The sequence below is a fragment of the Dermacentor silvarum genome, chromosome 1 (genome assembly GCF_013339745.2).
Source record: "Dermacentor silvarum isolate Dsil-2018 chromosome 1, BIME_Dsil_1.4, whole genome shotgun sequence".
NCBI lineage: Eukaryota > Metazoa > Arthropoda > Arachnida > Ixodida > Ixodidae > Dermacentor > Dermacentor silvarum.
This window is the reverse complement of record NC_051154.1, coordinates 64,011,660-64,031,051: the sequence shown is the minus strand read 5'-3', so window position 1 is coordinate 64,031,051 and position 19,392 is coordinate 64,011,660. Positions and strand designations below refer to the sequence as shown.

The window sequence follows — 19,392 nt, the reverse complement described above, 5'->3', positions numbered from 1 at the left end:
ACTTACGCGGACTTCGCGGCTGCGCCTCTGAATGACCCAGCGTGTCCAGAGGGAAGTGCGAGAGAGGAGCCCGGCTGCATACACGCCTCAAATCTATGACGCGTCTCTGCTGTGGCGATACGTTGTCGCTATACATTGCTAATCGCGTTAACGTCGACATTCATCGTGAAGTAGGTTCTGCCACAATTTTTTAAATTATTATTATTTGTCGCTTGCTGTCACTCTTGCTTGTTATTTTTCACAGGGCGCACAAGATGGCGCTAGTTTGAGTAGCACTAAGAGCGTCATCGATCTTTTTTTTTTTTTTTTAGGCGTCCGTTTTCGCTCACAGTCGCAGGAATGTTTACACATCCGTGGGAAATTTGATCAGTGAATCTCGCCGTCTACCTTCTTAATCACATCATTTCTTTATCTCCCTCTCCTTTTGATATTGTTTCCTTTCTCTCTCTCTCCCTTCTGTTCATACCAGTGTGGCTATACTCTCAATTTCTTTTCCCGGTATTTCTTTAAAATTTTCACAGATTTACTTTCCCCACGTCGCCCAATTCTTGACCAATGCACCACAGTGGGTATGCGCCTCAGTTATTGAGGTCATCATCATCAGTTGAAATGCTTCGAAGTCTCCTCGGCCGTTGCCGAGTGTTGTTGACGCAAGCTGCGACCCAGCACGCATGAGAGGATGGCCTGAAAGGATGGGCCATCCACTTGCGTCCGTCGTCAGTTTCGTGTAGCCGACCGGGCTACGAAAGGTGGCAAGGACACCAGTTCAGCCATCGAGCAAGCACAAGGCTTCGTAAGCACCTTACTTTGCCTGCTGACCCTATCTTTCGCTCATTCAGACAGTACGAAGCATTGCGTGTAGTGTAGATTTACTCTGTCTCACCGGCACCATGCAGTGCATCCAAGGCTATGTACCGCGTCATCCAATTAGAAACGAAGGCAGACTGTACACGTCAGAGAATTAAAAAGGGATCGCCTATCGCGCGCCGCTGAGTTCGTGAACTTATGGCGCGTAGGCAACACCACCTAGACAGCACAAGGAGTACGCACTCCGATCATGACGTCATGCTACCTGGCCCGAGTGCCATATAATCTAATGGGGATGCTCCCGCGTTAGCAACAGTGATATTGACGTCACCGCTTTCGTCACGCCAGCCTTGGCAATGGAAATTTAGGGTCAGGTAGCATGACGTCATAGATCGGCTCACGTAGGCAACCGGTTCACGTTCCTCATTGGCTGACGCCACACTGCACGGAGTTGGTAGCACGGAGCCAGGGCAACGAATATGCATTGTTTGTCGTTGCTGGGCGCACAATGTATATGGCGTTCTTTTTTTTTTTTTTTTTTTTTACGACTGCATGCGCGTACAATTTACACTTGTTTACCCTTATTTATATTTATCGATATAAGAGTGCGTGTGCTCTTACTTTTCGTACAGTCACGTGAGTAGTCACCTAGACGCAGCGGGCTGGCTCGCAATTTGTTATTCGGTAAACGCAGTTTGCTGTTCTGTTTCCAGGGTGATAAGCTTCCTATCACTGATTTCTAATAGTTGTCTTAGCACTTTGCAGCTTTGCTTATTCACCAGCTCTAAGCAGCTTGCTGACAGCCCATATAACTCATTCTTTTTTCGCAGCTTACAGTAGTATTGCAGTAGAGATAACGGTGCGTATATGGGAGCGCCGTTCTTTTATCCTGTAGTAACTGCGAGATTTATGGGAATTTCCTTCGCCGTTACTTTTGCTGTATTACTTCTGACATCGCAAATAATGACAATACATGGAAGTTGTCGCGTCGAGTAAACTGAAGAGACAGAGAGAAAAAAAGAACGAACGAGACAAAAAATAAAATAGTATAACTGCACATTATTCAAACTTATATCTTGTACAACTCGGTTAATCATACTGAGGCAATGGAAACGGCGCCAGACATGGAACGAACGACGCGAGAGAAACGACGCAACATTGTGTCGTTTCTTCTTTTCCCTCGAAGGTATCTGCCAGCACAAGAGTTCTGTCAGATCAGAGCGGTAATGGGCCTAGATATAAAAAGGGGATTCGACAACATCGGCCACGTATCAATTTTGAACAGCTTGCACGTATACCACGACCAAGACAAACGTTTTCCGCGTATAGTAGACCGTGAACTGCCCGACAAATCCTACGATAAAGTTAAAGATTAACATATAGCTTCGGAAGTAAGATTCTTGATGAGAGGACCACAACATTGATCTATCTTATAACACGCTATTCTCCATCGCCCTCAACAGTCTAGCATCTATATATTGCAAGTCCCTTCAGTCGGCATACCACCGCGACTGCCGCTCGTGCTGTTTCAGAGCGACAAAATGAAGCAGCTATATAGGTTGCGACTCAGTGCACATCATATTCGCAATTCGACACCATGCGCGATGCGAACGATATTTTTTTTTTTTTTTTTTTTTTTTTGCGGAACGCTATAGCAGTTTAGCAGTCAACTGCTGTACTCTGCACACTGTACTCTGTAAGTGTTCACTGTGATAATCGTTTCTGCAAAAGTTGTTTCTCACACCGTCGTAGTCCAACTTATTTGGATACATTTGCGTACGAGATAAAGGGATTCCCAGTCATTTCATTTTACTACATTGGCCATCGGCAGTAGAAGTTGAGTACTGAATGCACAGAATCCTCGTAAGCCACGCTTGCAGCGAGGCGGATGCATGCAGCTGCCCGTCTCGGTGTCTTATTGCAGCGCAGTGGCGTCGCGGCTCTTCCGGAGTAGCGGTCTCTGGCGGGCGCCAGCAACAGTGCCGTTCAGGGACGGCCTGCGGCTTGTCTCATGGCCGCGGCCGTGTCCACGAGAGCCGCCCTGCTGCTGGCTTTCGTATGCGTCCGACTATGCAGGGGCGCCCAGGGCGCAGTCGATGGCGCCATCGGCACCACCTTCTTCGGGTAAGCACTCGTCGCCTTGTCAAACATCGCGAATGCATCTTTCAAATTGTAATCCCGGAGTCAACGTTCCACGATTAGCGGCAGAAACTTTTGGCAGGTGTTTTATTAGGTAGGTGTGTAACTACTTTTTTTGCCACTTGCAATGAGCAAGAAGAAAGTTCTCTTGACGACCACCCCGGTCACGATCGTAATAGTGTAACATAGGGGCGCGTCTCATGAGAACGAGGGTGTGCAGCAATGAGTGACGCAAGCACTAGTCGCACCTCTATAGTTTGGCTAACGGAGTAGCATTATGCCTGGGAAGTACACTGGTAAGGGCTGGAATGCTGGTGGAAATGAACTGCAACACCAGAATACTCGCTTTCGTGCATTTTTTGATACTCCTTTATAGTTCAAGCAGGCAGTGAAATATGAGCCCTTCTTGAAGCCTCGCCATGTATGTCGGGCGAACAGTTAAAATGTTAACCTCGTTTACTCTAGTAGCCAGATAAGCTAGTAGGCTATTTCCTTGGCAAAATATTAAAAGTGGCCAATGTTTCACTTTTCAAACACAGTCAACAGATGGGAGGGACATCGACTATATTTACCATCTATTCAATGTTACGTGATATTTCACTTAGGTATTTCTTTTCTCTTTCTGTCTATGTGGCATATTTTCTTTCGTATTCACGTTCGTGCTGATTGTGTTATTTTGCATGCAGGCACCACCTCCTGTCAGTAAGGATCGACAGCCAAGCACATCTGAAGACGCTACTCGATGTGAAAGATAATCTCGACGTAAGGGCCGTATCATTGCTCAGCATTGCTGCTTAAAGATGTGATGCTTTCGTTTCTTGTTGCCGAGCTACGAAGAGGTGATCACCAATGGACACAATGAAACAAAAAGCAACCGCGACTAGGCCAGTATAATGTAACGATTCTTTTCGCAATGATTCTGTTTCATTCTTATCAACCCACCGCCACGGACCGGTCGTTTCTTTTGAAAACGCAGGCTGAGCACCACTTGGGCCGGTATATAAGAGCGAGAAGAAATATAGAACTTCAATAGGATCGTTACACGATTCCGACCTTGCAGTGTGCAATTTTCACGGAGGAAGGAAATAACTAGGAGGTGGCATTACGTAGCAAATTTGAAGCCAATAAAGTCGGCCCAGCACGTGAACTTGTCGCGGTAAGTTTTAGGGTGTGTTCCAATACTCGCCTTAGACGGCTAAATAGACAGCTAAGTGGACGGCGGCCATCTTAAGTCTCGTACCAATTCTCACGAAGATGTCAAAGTAGACAGCATCGCGAAGACAACATCGAAGTCAAGAACGATGCAGGCCACTTTCCTGTCTAAACAAGATGGCGACTGAGCAGGGCGCTTAGAAATTCGACGGGAAGGTTGTCTGCGCACACAAAAACGTAGACACGCTTTTCAATACCCTTAATGTAAGTCACATCATGTTTTTCATAGGTTCGCAGGCGAAAATACTTAAAATACAGAACTAACGTGTGCTTTTCTCAACTTTCTTTTTGTCGCCGCGAGGTGGCGTCACGTCGCAGAAGCGTCTTCCAGACGGCTCGAAACGCGTTCCATTATTGTCCTCGAAGGTGTCTTCGCTGTCTTCGTAGACGTCAAAGTAGACTGTCTACGATGATGGAAAGAATTGAAACACAGCCTTAGTGTCTTCCACCGCTGCGTGCACTAGCCGCGCTCAGCGCACGCTCTTCCCGAAATGAGAACGGGCGCGACAGCAACGTATCACAGCACGATCGCACGTTGGAACGGTGACGACAAAATGAAGATGTGCACAGAGCGGTTGGCAGAGCTACCCCGAACAAATGCGCTTCGATTAAAGCCTACCGGGAACCAAGCGCTGAGTCCGCCGCGCGCAGGATCACGTGTTATAGGCCGAATTCTTTAGGGAGGAAACAGCGAAGGGGATGACTTCACGGAGCGCAGGCTGGCTGCGTGACCTAATGCTCCCTCCTACTTTGTTTCTTTCCGCAATGGCAATTTTAACGGAACTTGAGCCTGCATCACATATGGAACCTGAATCGGCGTTTGATGATCTATAACACATCATGCCTGTAGAGGCACTGAAACTCACACAAAGCGTGACGTCGGAATGAAAAATGCCATCATACCTGCCAACTCTCCGGAATTTTAGTAAAGGTTGCAAATTTAGACTCGTTCTATAATTTTACGAGTGTTGCATTAAGCTTTACGAAAAATAAATTCTGTTCGTGAAAATGAAATATAGGGCGGCCCAAGATTGCTAAAATGCATGCAAAAAAATTGTCATGGTACTTGTGCCACGCCCTCTTAATTAAGAGCAACGAAAAATGCCATAAGAGTATACCAGAAGGCTACTACTGACTTCCAGCAAGTTTGTTCACATATATATTTGAATAATTCACATGACTCATAACATATGCACCAAATTTCGAGCAAACTTAAACTAGGCGTCTTCATTTCTTTATCTCATGACACCGGGAAAACATCCGTATAACGCGTGTATTACGTCGTAATTAACCCAAACGCATTAAAGTTTTCTACGCACAATCAGTCGTTATGTGCCCCCAATTTCCCCCAAATGTAAAGTCGGTGCCACTGTAAGTCCACCTAGGCAGTATAGACAAACAATATATGTGCTTCGTATAATGTCTGAAATATGGAAGAGGAGTGTGAGTAATTATCTGAATCCACTATTTAACAATGAAGCATTAAACTTTCGCTACACATTCCCTCTAACACACTCGTCATATCCAGCAAATGTGAACTCGGTGACATGTACAGTTTCCCCAGGATGCGGGCACTTGAATAAATTAATTTACTGCAAAGGGTATAATTCGCCCACACACATTATACTTTGCATGCACTACATCAGTCACAATGTTTCCCCCATATGAACTAAATTTGAACACGGTGCCAGTTACACTAGTTCTCCCAATGCAAGCGGGATAAATTCTAAGCGATTCGTATATACGCGTAGAACGCACTTAAAACGTCTTGGAGCGCTTGCATGAATAATTTACTGCAAAGACCGTAATTAACCGACAGAACTTAAACTTTGCCTACACATTACTCATAACTTGCCCACTATTTCCACCAGATATACGCAAGGTGCATTGATCAGTTTACTGAGGACACCGGGGAAACTTAACCAAGTGCGTCGTATTACGCATGAAAAATAGGAGGTAACGATAATTTGGTAATTATCGGCAAAGTTCGTAATTAATACAGCAACATTAAAGTTTCGCCTCACATTGACCCTAACAGGCCCCTCATATTCACCAAATGTGAACTCGAGCTCATCTAGAGTTATCTCGGGACATTGGGAAACATTGCGGATAACTGTCATATAACGCTTTCAAGCATTTGCCGGAGAAATTTTTCGCTAAGCCTGTATTGTAATTAATTGAGGCTCATGAAACTTTGTCCGCACATCACCCGTAAGATTCCTCCTATTCCCTCTAAACGTAAAGCTCTGTGTCCCGTTCAGTTCGGTCAGGACATCGGGTAAACTTCGTACGCGGTTCGTAAAACACCCTTATATTCTCTACCCACCTCCCTCTGGGACGGTTGCTTAAGTAATATTCTACAAAGGCTGTAATTAACCTTAGACAGTTTAAACTTTTATCGTGCATCACCCGCTACATGCCCCCATCTTCATAGATTGAATCTTGGTGCCGAGTTTTGTTCTCCCCGTAAACCAGACAAACTAAGTAGACGTTCTGTATTAACGCCCCTAAATAGGAAGAATATTAGGATGTTGTAATTATTTCCAAAGTTCCTAAATAACCTGCACTCTTCAAGCTTTCAGTGCACACCACCCATAAGATGGCCACCAATTCTCTAAAAATATAACATTGCTGGCATTTTTAATTGTTATCCCAGAGCACTGGGGACGCTTTGTGTTTCGTATAACGCCTCTAAGCGGGTAGAGAACAATAGTGTATAGTAATTTTTATGTAGCTTCCGAATAACCCACACATTTCAGCCGGAGCCCGCACGTAACCCCTAACATCTTTCCCTTTCCCTCAAAGTGTATATTCGGTGCATGACCTAGTGAGGGAATACACGCATATTACGTTTTCCTAGCTCTTCTATAGTCGCCCTGACCGCTTCGCTGAAAAATTTATATTCGTCACGGTATTCACGCTACGTGATTCTGTCTGACCACTTGTGCATTAGCAATCTTTACTAGTGAATAGAGTTTCGAAGGACAAAAGAAATGTGGCTTAAAGAACGTCGTGTACTGCTTTAATTGTGCTTATCAGCGCTCGTGTAAGTACAATATCCGTTTCCTTGGAAAACAGCTAGACTTTTGGAGCCACGCAATCAAAGAGGGTCACACTGGACTCGGTGAGAGTGCCCCCGGAGAGCATCAACGAAATCGTGGATGTTATGGAGTCGGCTGGCATACAGTATCACGTCAACTCGGACAACTTGCAGAGGTTAGTAACGAGATTTTTAACTTTCGTTTTTCTTTCTTTTCTTGTATCTCCAGGACCTTGAAAGCTCGCAACTGTTTCAAAGACTGCTCACCTTCATCCGTTTTGTTGTAGTGTGCTGCTAAAATTTGTGACATGGAAAGTTAACGATCGACAGAATCTTATAGCCGTGGCTAAATATGGAGTTACCCCCTATAGAAAGCAATCAGTTGTTCGTTATACCACACAAAATTAAAGATAAAAGTTCAGTACGGGGCAATTTAAATTACTTTCGGTAGTACTAATAGCCAAATTTTAACATGCACGGTGTTGTGTCCAAGCTCCAACCAAGCTTGTGCCACCTTGCAGTGGGTGCATAAAGTAGCGACGGTATTTCCCCGTTTCCGGCCTTTGGAAGCTCGCGCGTACAATGCTGTCCACAGACTTCAAGATAAAATATACGTGCGAGGTTCGTACGCGAATGCCCTTAAATGCCACCACCTTCATGGCCTTTTTCATCAACTTTCAGCAACTACTCAAAAGCAATCAGTCGAAGAAAAAAAAAAAAAAAAGCCCTGTACTCGATTACAGCCGACACAATCGTCTGTGCCTCCGACACCTCAATGCGTTTATAGAGATTCCCACCAACGTTGCAGGGACCGCGTCTCAATCAACCCTGTGGTATGACTGTATACCATACGCAAAGCCGTCAGCATTCGCCAGCGCCGACGCCGGTATCTCTCGTCGCTTGCGCAGTGCGGTTGTGGCGTAGTGATTACAGCGCGTGACTTGAATCTGTGTGTCGGTTGTTTCGATCCCAGGCACACCTGCTGGCGATATGTCATTTTCGTGACGTTGTGCCTTTCCTGAGATAACGGACGGACACGGTCCGGCGTAGTTCATAACGTCTGTTTGCAGTAACGATTTGGCGATTTCTAATGTTGTGGTTCACTGCGGCCAGTGATCCGCCTATAGGCACTACACTCCTACAGGCCTGAGCACAGACCCGTATTTCCTTCGCAGTCTGGTGAACGAAGAGAAGCGCCTCATCGCCCCCGACGATGCGAGCGCTACCAGAGGGGAAACTTCTTCGGATCTTCTCGACTACGCGCGCTATTACAGCTACAAGTCTGTGAGTCGACAACGGCCACGTTGCTGTTACAATTTACATGCACGCTGACGTGGTTTTCGTACGAGGTACTGCCGCGATTTTTTTTTTCTTCTTTTTTTTTCGAGTCAGAGCAAATAGACGCGGGCAAAAAGGTCACCACAAGCGCCATATCCGCGTCTTTTCGCGTTTCACATCGGTTCGCGGTACATAAAAAAATGTATTAAATTATATGGTTTCATGTGCCAAAATCACGATTTGATGATGAGGCGTGTCCTAGTGGTGTACTACAGATTTATTTTGACCACCTGGGGGGTTCTAAAGGGCATCCAATGCACGGTACAAGAGCGTTTTTCTAATCCGCCACCATCGCAAAGCGGCCGCCGCGGCCGGAATCGAACCAGCGACCTCGTGCTTAGCAGCGCAGCGCCATAGCTACGGAGCTATACCGCGGCGAGCCGCGCTATACATTTCCAGACACGCTATATAGTCCAACGAGCTAAGCAGCCTGCTATACATTTGCTGAGCAAATCTACACGTCCCACACGCATTCATGGTCCGGCCACCTACAACGAATCTCTGTGTTTTAATTCCGACGGTGCGTACTCAGTGCACGTATGATATTATAATTGCAAGAGTGAAGAGTATAATGAACGTGAAAAAAAAAAAAAAAACAGCCTCTTGGTAGAGCGGCCCATTCACTTTTTTTTTTTAAACTGTCTTCTCATATGCAACTATATAGGAAAATTAGGCCCCATTATACAAAAATCCTGTTCACACTTTGGATTTCGGCACAACTGCAAGTGCAGTGTGCCGTAAGCCGAAGTCCCCCCCCCCCCCCCCCTTTTTTTTTTTTTTTCGCATGGTGAACATTTTTACTCAGTCACCCGTATGCAGCCTTGCACAAGCGTCAGAAGAAAATAAGCGCAAGAAAAAGTTGCAACGTTAAATTGCTCCCGTATAAAATACAATTTGCACGTGTTGCTGCCTTCGTAACTGGGTACCATAAGGTACCAACTTTTATATCGCATTTTTATTTTTCTACGAAGAGTGCAATATTTACGATAGCGTGCGCTGGAGTTCGCTCTCCTACGCGAGAAAACATTTCCTTCGCTCAGCTGTTCATCTGTTTTAGGACGTTAATGCGCGCGTCAGAGGAACAGAGGCATTGCGGTCCGATTTGTTTCCTATCCGTCGTGATTGAATTCTTCGAATGGGAGTAAATAAATAAACAAGGAAAACTGCAACAAACAAAATGTTCGCTTGCGCTAGGTGAACTGCTACCACTTACCAGCTTGTCAAAAACCTTGCGCACCGCAGAGCATGCCGGAATATAAGTACGTGCAAGTGCGACGTGACCTAGTTGTTCGTTTGTAAAGCATGTATTCATTTACTTTTACACACTCTCTTGTTACAAGGTCTGTTTCGAATGTTGCTTTGCCCCCCCCCCCCCCTTTTTTTTTTTTTTTTTTTTTTGCCCATGACACCTTTTTTTTTTTTTTTTCTTGCTACTTTCGTTGGCTTCGTCAGGTAACGAAGGCGTTGCTGGGATTTGCAAAAGTCCACAGCTTTCTTGAAACGCAAGTTATTGGGCAAACTCACGATGACAACGACATCATCGCTGTGAAGGTAGGCACCTCTTTTCGGAGATCTCAGGGCTGTTGTCTCCGCCACCGCTACGAAAAATGGGCGCAGCATGTTGTCTATGCACATGTTGATACATGGCCGAAGCATCGGTAGTATACCTAAAAAAGAAAAAAAAGAAAAAAAAAAAAAAAAGAGAGTCTGTTTATCGGTGATTTTAACGTGCTTTTTTTGTTTGTTTGTTTTAGCGCTTTCGGTGACTGAAACTTTGAGCGCAATTATGTGGCTGATAAATGTGGCAGTGTTTGTAGGAGTTTTGCAACTTGAATGTGTTAGGGAGCACACAGCTCTACAAACACGGTATACAGAACAAGAGGACACATGATGCTTCGCTGACTACCAACTGAAAGCTTTATTGCGTGAGAGGTGGCTTATAAGATTTGAAAGGGGGAAGGAAAAGAAGAAAAACAGACAAATGATGGTAAATCACTCAAATTTCGAGGCACGACGACTGCATGCACTAATCGAAAAGGTATAAGCGATATCTGTAGATCATGAGCCCAACTAAAGGAATGCATACACGTCGACCCGATGCGATAAATATGCCACCAAATTACCAGTTTACGTTGCTAGCGATGAGAAGGCTTGATGTAAGCACTTTGAAGCTTCTCTTTGTGAAATTCTTTGTGAAGCTTCTTTTGTGAATTTTGAAGGTAAGACAGCGCAGGCAACGAAGATTGACAGAGGAAGGAACACATACCACCAAGCACTGTGTGTTCTTTCCTCTTTCAGTCTTCGCTTCCTGCGCTATTTTACCGTCAAAAGTCATATTCAACGAACTAGCCCAGCGTCGCATGCATCTTTTGTAAAAATTGTAACTTCTTTCTTGTACTTTTAATGAAATTATTAGAGCCATGTTTTTTTTTTTTTTTTTTTCGTTCGAATATCCTACAAAAAACATGTCGAACAATTCATATCAGGCGTTGTACGCCTATTGAATTGTATCTCATGTCTTGCCGCTTTATATATGTGATAGCCAACTGCTTCTTATGTTTTCTTTCATTCCTCTAAAGGTAGCCAGCGAAAGTGACCTTCCCGTTATTCTGATCGACTGCGGTGTTCATGCCAGGGAGTGGATCACCATCTCCGCTTGCATGTACATCGTCAACGAGGCGAGTGTGCTGCTCTCTGGTGGTCGGGCCTGTTTGTTTTCCGTGCGAACTGCATGGTGCAACACCTCCTTCACAACCCAGACCATGCACGCACTTTGAGCCGTGACGTCACGCAGGAAGGTCGACAGTATACATTCATTTCAATGGGGCATGTCGGCGTCCTTACCCTGACCACCTCATTTCTAAAGCGCGGTTTCCAGCCATAGCGTCGGCCTTGGCTTACTAGGTGACATAACAATCTAAGCGCGCATACCTTCTGTTGCATGGGAGGTGTAGGCTATAGCGGCGGTCGCGGCAAACGGTTACGTGACTTTTGGGTACGGTGAAGAGCGACATGTCCAAGCATGGCTCTACTGCTCTTGTATCCCTTCGTTTTTATATCAAGCAATCTGAAGAAAGAAAAAATAACAGTTTGGTTGGAAAGAAAAAAAAAAAACAGAAATGGTTCAAAATTTTCCTCTCTTTGTCTCTAATGCCGTTCTCGTAGCGATGAATCCGCAGTCGACGGACTCCGCTGAACGCAATGAACTCTTTTCGAGCCAATGTAAAATCCTTAATACTGCAAGAAGGTATTTTTTTTTCAAACACATACCATGCAACCAATAAGTAACTGTAAACTAATGCGCTAGGCAGGCGATGCCGCTCATGATCCGCCGAGGCTGTCGTGTGACACCTGCACAAATCTGCCACAGTGAGAAAGATTCGATCAGTCGCCAGTTGCAGAATAATACCTTTGGGTAGATAGAAAGATCATTAGTCGATCCATCATGAATAAAAGTACACGTTCAGAAGAGTTCACTCAGGATGGCTTTCCGAAGCAACATGGAACTTCCACAAATTTAACAGGCACCCCCCTAACGCACATCCGTTTTATGTCAAAAGTCTCCGAGTCAAGGAAAACTTACAACGTTTCAAACCAAGCAATAGGAGAAGCTTGTTCTCACTGATTACACAACGAACCCTTCTGAAACAAGAGATGCCTGGAAGGTTATCATTAGCAAAGAACTTCTTTTTGGTTGCAGCTTGTCAGCCGCCATCAGGAGCGAACCTCAGACGTCTCCGAAATATTCGACTACGAGTGGCGAGTGATTCCCTGCCTCAATCCTGACGGATACGAGTTCTCTAGGAAATCGGTGTGTAAACTTTGCCGATCGTAAACATGCCGTAAAGTTTTCTTTCACGGATCATAGTACGAGTTTCGTATACTATACTTTCTTCTTCTTTTTGGGGTTTTACGTGCCAAGACCAGTTCTGATTATGAGGCACACCGTAGTGGAGGGCTCCTATCGCTTTTCCTAGCGATAGCGGGTTTATTGTTCTATAGTCTGTGACATTTTATTTCTTCATTTCTCCTACCGAGTGTTGTCATCCAAATACCATTGCAGGTATATTTGCATGTGCCACTGACCTTTGTTTTACAGTATCATCCGCGAGAGCACATTAGTATTGCTTCCAACGACCAGTAAGCTAGTAATTAAAGCTACCTTCGGTGGAAAGAAATTTTGTCAGATAATGCTGAGCTTCGGGTCGCAGCTTTGAAGCTTGTTAAGTATATTATAACTATGAAACGTGAGCATTCTCTTGAATAGGAAAATAAACAAAGTGTGCAAACCTGGTTACCTTTTCTTCTGCCATGCAGAACAGGATGTGGAGGAAGAATCGATCGGTTCAGTACTTGTCCAATGGCACGAAGTGTTACGGTACCGACCTCAACCGTAATTTCGATGTGTCGTTCTGCAGTAAGTTTTTAAATCATTTTTGTCTTCTTTCCGTTCTCAGGGCTCAGGTTTAAAGCATGCGGGATATGTAACGAAAACTATAAGTGGCCGCAAAGCCAGCTTGTTATCTTTTCTTGCTCATTTCCAGACTCATCGTAGCAATTAACATCTATCTCCCCTCCCCCACACACACACACGCAAAAAAAAAAGCGTTGTTCTGCTTTGTTTATGTGGGCTGCTACAAATGAACAATTAACCTCTGTAATCACAGCGCACCAAGCAATAATTTGTAACGAATTCTTGTTATTTAATTAGACGCCAGTTTCCTTGCTTGTTTCTCAATGTAATGGAAGTGATGTATCAGTGATACACCACTGATTGAATGATACATAGGATATATATGAGTGAGTAATACTATATTAGTCAGTGATATATCGCTGAAGTGCACCCGGACAAACATGAGTGAGAAAGTATACCGCTGATTACTTTAAGATCAGCGAAAATCGTCGCTAGTAATAATAAGCAACAAAAGATGCCACCTTCTAATGGAAGGAGAGTATCTTCGGTGTTAAAGCGTGAACGCTTTTCTCCGTACGTAACGTTTTTTGGGATATACAATATCGTGAGTTAATTTCATTCTGTGGTTGTCTGTGCTATATTTATTAACTTAAATTCTGCTATAAGAATTTGCATCTAATTTAAAAAAGACTCAAGCCACTGCGCGCACTATACCAACTGACGGTTTATTCCATATATATATACCGGGTGCCCCGGTTAACTTGGACCAATATTTAAAAAAAAAAAGACCAAGAGCTCTAGAGAAATCGTACCGACTGCATAGTAGTGACAGTCGTGTGTACTTACAGCCAGTATTTCTTTCATCATGAAGTATTAATTAATTGTTTTTAATTAGTGAACTTTTTAATTATTGCTTGAATCGCAAACATGTAAATTACAAAGTTGTAAGGCACCTCAAAAAAACCTCCGAATCAAGCATTTATTTCGTGCTGAAGTGTGCCTGGTTGTTTTTTTTCTAAGAAAAAACAAAAGCCCGCGAAATACGCGAAATATCAAATAGATGCGCGCTCGCGCGCCGCTACTCAAGCGCTCCCAAGCGAATAGCCACGGATACACGGCTTTACTAGCGGCGGCAGCTCGATACAGGGCTTCACGCTATTTGATGCTCGCGGCATCATGATAACACGCCGTTGACGCATTGATAAGGGTAGCGGAGCCGTAAGGAGGGGGGGGGGGGGGGAATTTTAAAGCCGGGAAACTGTGACGGCGCAGATCTGACGCTTATCGCACCACGCTAGTTATAGGTCGCGATACCTCTCGAGCCATCCTACATGACGAAGCCTTGTACGATGCGGCGATAAACGAATGCATCCGTATATCCTTGAAATTTTGCTCGGAGGCGCTTGAGTAGATCATATTTCGCGTATTTCGTGGGCCTTTTGTTTTTTTCTTAGAAAAAGGACCAGGCATACTTCAGCACGAAATAAATTCTTCATTCGGAGGCTTTTGAGGTGCCCTACATTTGGAATTTACATGTTTGCGATTCAAGCAATAATAAAATAGTTCACTAATTAAAAGCAAATAATTAGTTAACACTTCGTGATGAAAAAAAAATACTTGCTGTAAGTACACACGGCTGTCGCTACTATGCAGTCGGTACGATATCTCTAGAGCTCTTGGTCTTTTTTTTAAATCTTGGTCCAAGTTAACTGGAACACCCGGTATATATACACAGTTATATTTATATATGAACGAGAAGTACTGTATAAAATATTCCCAATATAAAATATTCACCAAGATAATTTCCAATAGAATCAGGGCAACACTTCACTTAAATCAACCAAGAGAACAGGCTAGCTTCAGGAAGGGATACTCTACAATGGATCACACCCATGTCATCAATCAGGTAATCGAGAAATCTGCGGGGTACAATCAACCTCTCTATATGGCTTTCATAGATAATGAAAAGGCATTTGATTCAGTAGAGATACCAGCAGTCAGAGGCATTGCGTAATCAAGGAGTACAGCAGGCATACGTGAATATCTTCGCAAATACCTACGAAGATTCCACAGCTACCTTGGTTCTCCACAAGAAAAGTAGAAAGTTGCCTATCAAGAAGGGGGTCAGGCAAGGAGACACAATCTCTCCAATGCTATTCACTGCATGCTTAGAAGTATTCAAGCTCTTAGACTGGGAAGGCTTAGGAGTGAGGATCAACGGCGAATATCTCAGAAACCATCGGTTTGCAGATGACATTGTCCTATTCAGCAACAATGGGGACGAATTACAGCAAATGATTAAGGACGTTAACCGAGAAAGTGTAAGAGTGGGGTTGAAGATTAATATACAGAAGACAAAGGCAATGTTCAATAGCCTGGCAAGGAAACAAGAATTCAGGATCGCCAGTCAGCCTCTAGAGTCTGTACCGGAGTACATTTATCTAGGTCAATTACTCACAGGGGGCCCTGATCATGAGAAGGAAATTTACACAAGAATAAAATTGGGTTGAAGTGCATACGACAGGCATCGCCAAATCCTGACTGGGAGCTTACCACTGTTGTTGAAAAGAAAAGTGTACAATCATTGCATTCTACCGGTGCTAACATATGGGGCAGAAACTTGAAGGTTAACAAAGAAGCTCGAGAACAAGTTAAGGACCGCACAAAGAGCGATGTAACGAAAGACGTTAGGCCTAACGTTAAGAGACAAGAAGAGAGCAGTGTGGATCAGAGAGCAAACGGGGATAGCCGATATTCTAGTCGACATTAAGAGAAAGAAATGGAGCTGGACAGGCCATGTAATGCGTAGGATGGATAACCGGTGGACCATTAGAGTTACGGAATGGATACCAAGAAAAGGGAAGCACAGTCGAAGATGGCAGAAAACTAGGTGGGGTGATAAAGTTCGGAAATTTGCAGGTGCAAGTTGGAATCAGCTAGCACAAAACAGGGGTAATTAGACATCGCAGGGAGAGACCTTCGTCCTGCAGTGGACGTAAATATAGGCTGATGATGATGAACGAGAAGAAAGGGAACGGAGGGTACCGATTTTATTAATCAGATCATAGGAAGCCAACAAACATAGACACAAAGGACAACATAAGGGAAATTACTAGTACTTACTTATTGAATTAAAGAAATTATTTCTTTAATGCAATTAGCAAGTACCAGTAATTTACCCCATGTTGTCCTTGATGTCTATTTGGCTTGCTATGATATATATATCGCACGAAAAAGTAGCAACAGAACAGAAAACAAAAGTAAGACCACCCGTCAGCGCCTGCATCTACTGTTAATCTTTGAGATCAACTCGGTAACACCGAACGTATCATATATCCTACGCTGATTTTGACGCCTCGGAATGCCGATTTAGGCTCGGGAAGCTTAACGCAAAGCACTTAGTGGCGGTTTTGATATGCTGGAGGTCCTCTCCCCCCGCCCCTTCCCCCAGCTGTGGTCTTCAACAAACGAGTAAATAAATTATTGCTATATTAATCAAGTTATGACTGAAATAACATTTCTTTGTTTTTCTTTTTAATTGCTGCATGGCCAGAAATAGCCGTGAACAAGTTGTCCCGATTTCCCTAGATGTGGAACTGTGTTTGGGCGTTACGGGGTGAAATACTCTTTCCGAGAAGGGCGATTGACTGCCGCGCTTACACATGACTAACCCCTTCTTTCTAATCTCGACTGTTACACATAGCACTCATCTTTGAAGGAACGCCGATAAGGCCATGGTGTCTCTCTCGCAATTACCGAGCTCTCTCGTGACGGGACGTAGCCGCTGGGCACAAAGCCGAAGCCAGCGCGTGCGGCTTTCGCGTCGCTGCCGTGTGCACGCGTACACACGTGGTGCGTATGTGCAGGCACGCCCGACGAGGCGGATCCCTGCAAGGAGACCTTCTGTGGCAAGGCGCCCTTCTCGGAGCCGGAGTCGCACGCCTTCCGGGAATACGTGACTGAATTCCGCAACAGGATAGCCTTCTACTTCAGCTTCCACGCTTTTGGAGACCTCTGGCTGATCCCGTACGGCTTCCGCTCCGAGAGGCCGCCGGACTACGACGAACTGGTACGCGCTGGCCGCCACCTGTCCTTGTTGGGGTGGCCTCAGCGCCGCCCCGCGTGTAGTGCGGCAGTATAAAATAGCGCGTGCCCGGCGAGCGAAAAGGTGCGGCGTGCTCTCTATGCCTTGGTTTCGAAGCGACTGGAGCACACCGTCGGTTATCACTCGTATACGTAGACAGCCGACGGACGCTGTTTCGTACCGCGATGGTTCATGACTCGCCCAACTTACTTTTTTTTATTTCTGTTCTCATTATTGGGTCGTTAATTTGTACGGATGGACGGATGGATGCTTGAAAACTGACTGAGAATAGCGGGGACCCAACAAACGGGAATTCGCGGGGAACTTCTGGTGTTTAATTCTGCTCTGCGTTACCTACTTTTCTCACAAATGTTTCTTGTCCTACCTCTTGATTGCGACTTGTTATGAAAGTATCCCACGAATCCGATTAAAAACCGGGATCAGTTCCTGTTTTGAAATGTTAACTTTGCAAATCTGTTACTCATAAGTTTATTTACGGAACGTCTTTAATATGAACTGTGTTGAATCTCAGGATTGTTGGCGTAAATCTCTTTTGCACACGTGTTTTGGTGCAATCCTGCAGCACTGCTCACAACGTCCCTCTTCAATATCCTCTTGCTCCGTATGTCCTTTCAGATGGCGCGGGCAAATCGAGCAGTCTCTGCAATACAGGAGGTTAGCGGCACCGTCTACAAAGCCGGATCCATATCTTCCTTACTTTGTGAGTACACACGATCAAAGGTCGCGGATTCATCACCTATAGCGCATCGTGGCGCATTTTCGTGGTAAATACAGCTTCACAGCAGAAAACTATAAGGATAAAAATATGTTGGTTTCGACGGTTGCGACCGCCGCACGCGGATGTAGTAAACGGGTATGCGTCTTAGTTTTATAGTATAGAGGGTGTTTTTTTTTTTTTTTTCTTTCTTTCGTTTTTTTTTTTTTTTTAAGCTGCACCACATTTTTAATAATTGCCTGTATCAGGTAGCACAATTCCAACCATTGATCTAAATTACTCGATACGGCGGCCATTAAAACTACGAGAAATCAAAATACTTAATTCAATAATTAACATAATTACGCTAAATAACTTTTTATATAATTACCTCATAGTGCGTATTTTAGTCTTCGAATTATAGCCGTTGAGTTCGCAAGGCGTATCCACTTCGTACGAATTCTCAGGACTGCATCAGTTTCGAGATATTAATTTTCAAAGTGCCCGACGAAATGCATGGGCGTTCCATTTACTTTTTTAAACAAAACGTTGTTTTATGCATTGAAGCACAGAAGTAACTGGAACACCAATGCATTTCGTCGGGCACTTTGAAAATTAATATCTCGAAACTGATGCAGTCCTGAGAATTCGTACGAAGTGGATACGCCTTGCGAACTCAACGGCTATAATTCGAAGACTAAAATACGCACTATGAGGTAATTATATAAAAAGTTATTTAGCGTAATTATGTTAATTATTGAATTAAGTATTTTGATTTCTCGTAGATGTAATGGCCGCCGCATCGAGTAATTTAGATCAAGGGTTAGCATTGTACTATCTGCCACAGACATGTTTTAAAATAATTTAGTGCAGATAAAAAAAAAACACCCTGTGGATGTCACTTCGCAATTTTATGTATACAAAACTAAGTCCAATGTCACGCAAACCTGTTTGTTTATAACAGTAAAGGTAATTAAAATATGCAGGTATCGTCTTCGTTCGCGCCAAAGTGTCTGTTTATCATTTTGTCGTGAAAAGATGAGAGAACTCGACATGAAGTTGTGTACGCTTTCCAAACTATTCATGTAACTTCAACGAGTCCGTACTGTGCTTACCTGATTCGGCGTGGCAGTTGACGAATGACTGGAACATTCAGCTCATGTGTAAATTAAACTACCTTGCTCTCTCTTGCACGAAATGTAATGTGCTTCTAGCTTCTAAAGACACGTCTGATGCCAGTATACTTCTCCTTTATTGTCCTTTCCTTCATATGTTAACACTTTCCTAATGGCGCAAGAGCCCATTCACTTGTATACGCTGGTTTCCTTGAAAGGCCCTCGGCAGCTTTTCTCAAATCTTGAGGCGGTTGCTTGAGGCGATGTCTATGACTTCGCCGCAAGGGTAACGGAAAGTTTATGAAAGTTTTTTTTTTTTTTTTTTTTTTATGAATGCAGATATCGCTCCGGGCACTGCGATCGACTGGATGTATGTCAAGAAGGGCATCCGAATGAGCTTCACCATTGAGATTTCTTCAGAGAAGAACGGATTTTTTCTAAACCAAAGCAACGTCATCGACGTCCCGAAGCAAGCATGGGTTGGCGTGGTAGCCGCCATTCAATAACAATAAAGCAAATTGCAAGTCA

The 19,392-nt window shown here is 44.2% G+C and overlaps 1 protein-coding gene across 3 annotated transcripts in view; it reads left to right on the top strand.

Moving 5' to 3' along the window:
• LOC119464488 (carboxypeptidase B-like) overlaps positions 1-19,392 on the top strand; it is a 27,417-nt gene extending 8,025 nt beyond the window's left edge. The window contains exons 2-13 of one of the 3 annotated variants that reach the window (XM_049668740.1): positions 522-793; positions 2,732-2,931; positions 3,633-3,708; positions 7,237-7,374; positions 8,374-8,482; positions 9,989-10,087; positions 11,116-11,214; positions 12,237-12,347; positions 12,854-12,953; positions 16,817-17,019; positions 17,671-17,755; positions 19,204-19,392. In XM_049668740.1, coding sequence (XP_049524697.1) covers positions 7,325-7,374; positions 8,374-8,482; positions 9,989-10,087; positions 11,116-11,214; positions 12,237-12,347; positions 12,854-12,953; positions 16,817-17,019; positions 17,671-17,755; positions 19,204-19,370 — 1,023 coding nt within the window. In that variant the 5' untranslated portion in view covers positions 522-793; positions 2,732-2,931; positions 3,633-3,708; positions 7,237-7,324 and the 3' untranslated portion in view covers positions 19,371-19,392. Of the gene's footprint in view, positions 1-483; positions 794-2,731; positions 2,932-3,632; positions 3,709-7,236; positions 7,375-8,373; positions 8,483-9,988; positions 10,088-11,115; positions 11,215-12,236; positions 12,348-12,853; positions 12,954-16,816; positions 17,020-17,670; positions 17,756-19,203 lie in introns of those variants that run through there. The other 2 variants (XM_037725487.2, XM_049668752.1) reach the window with 2 other exon arrangements.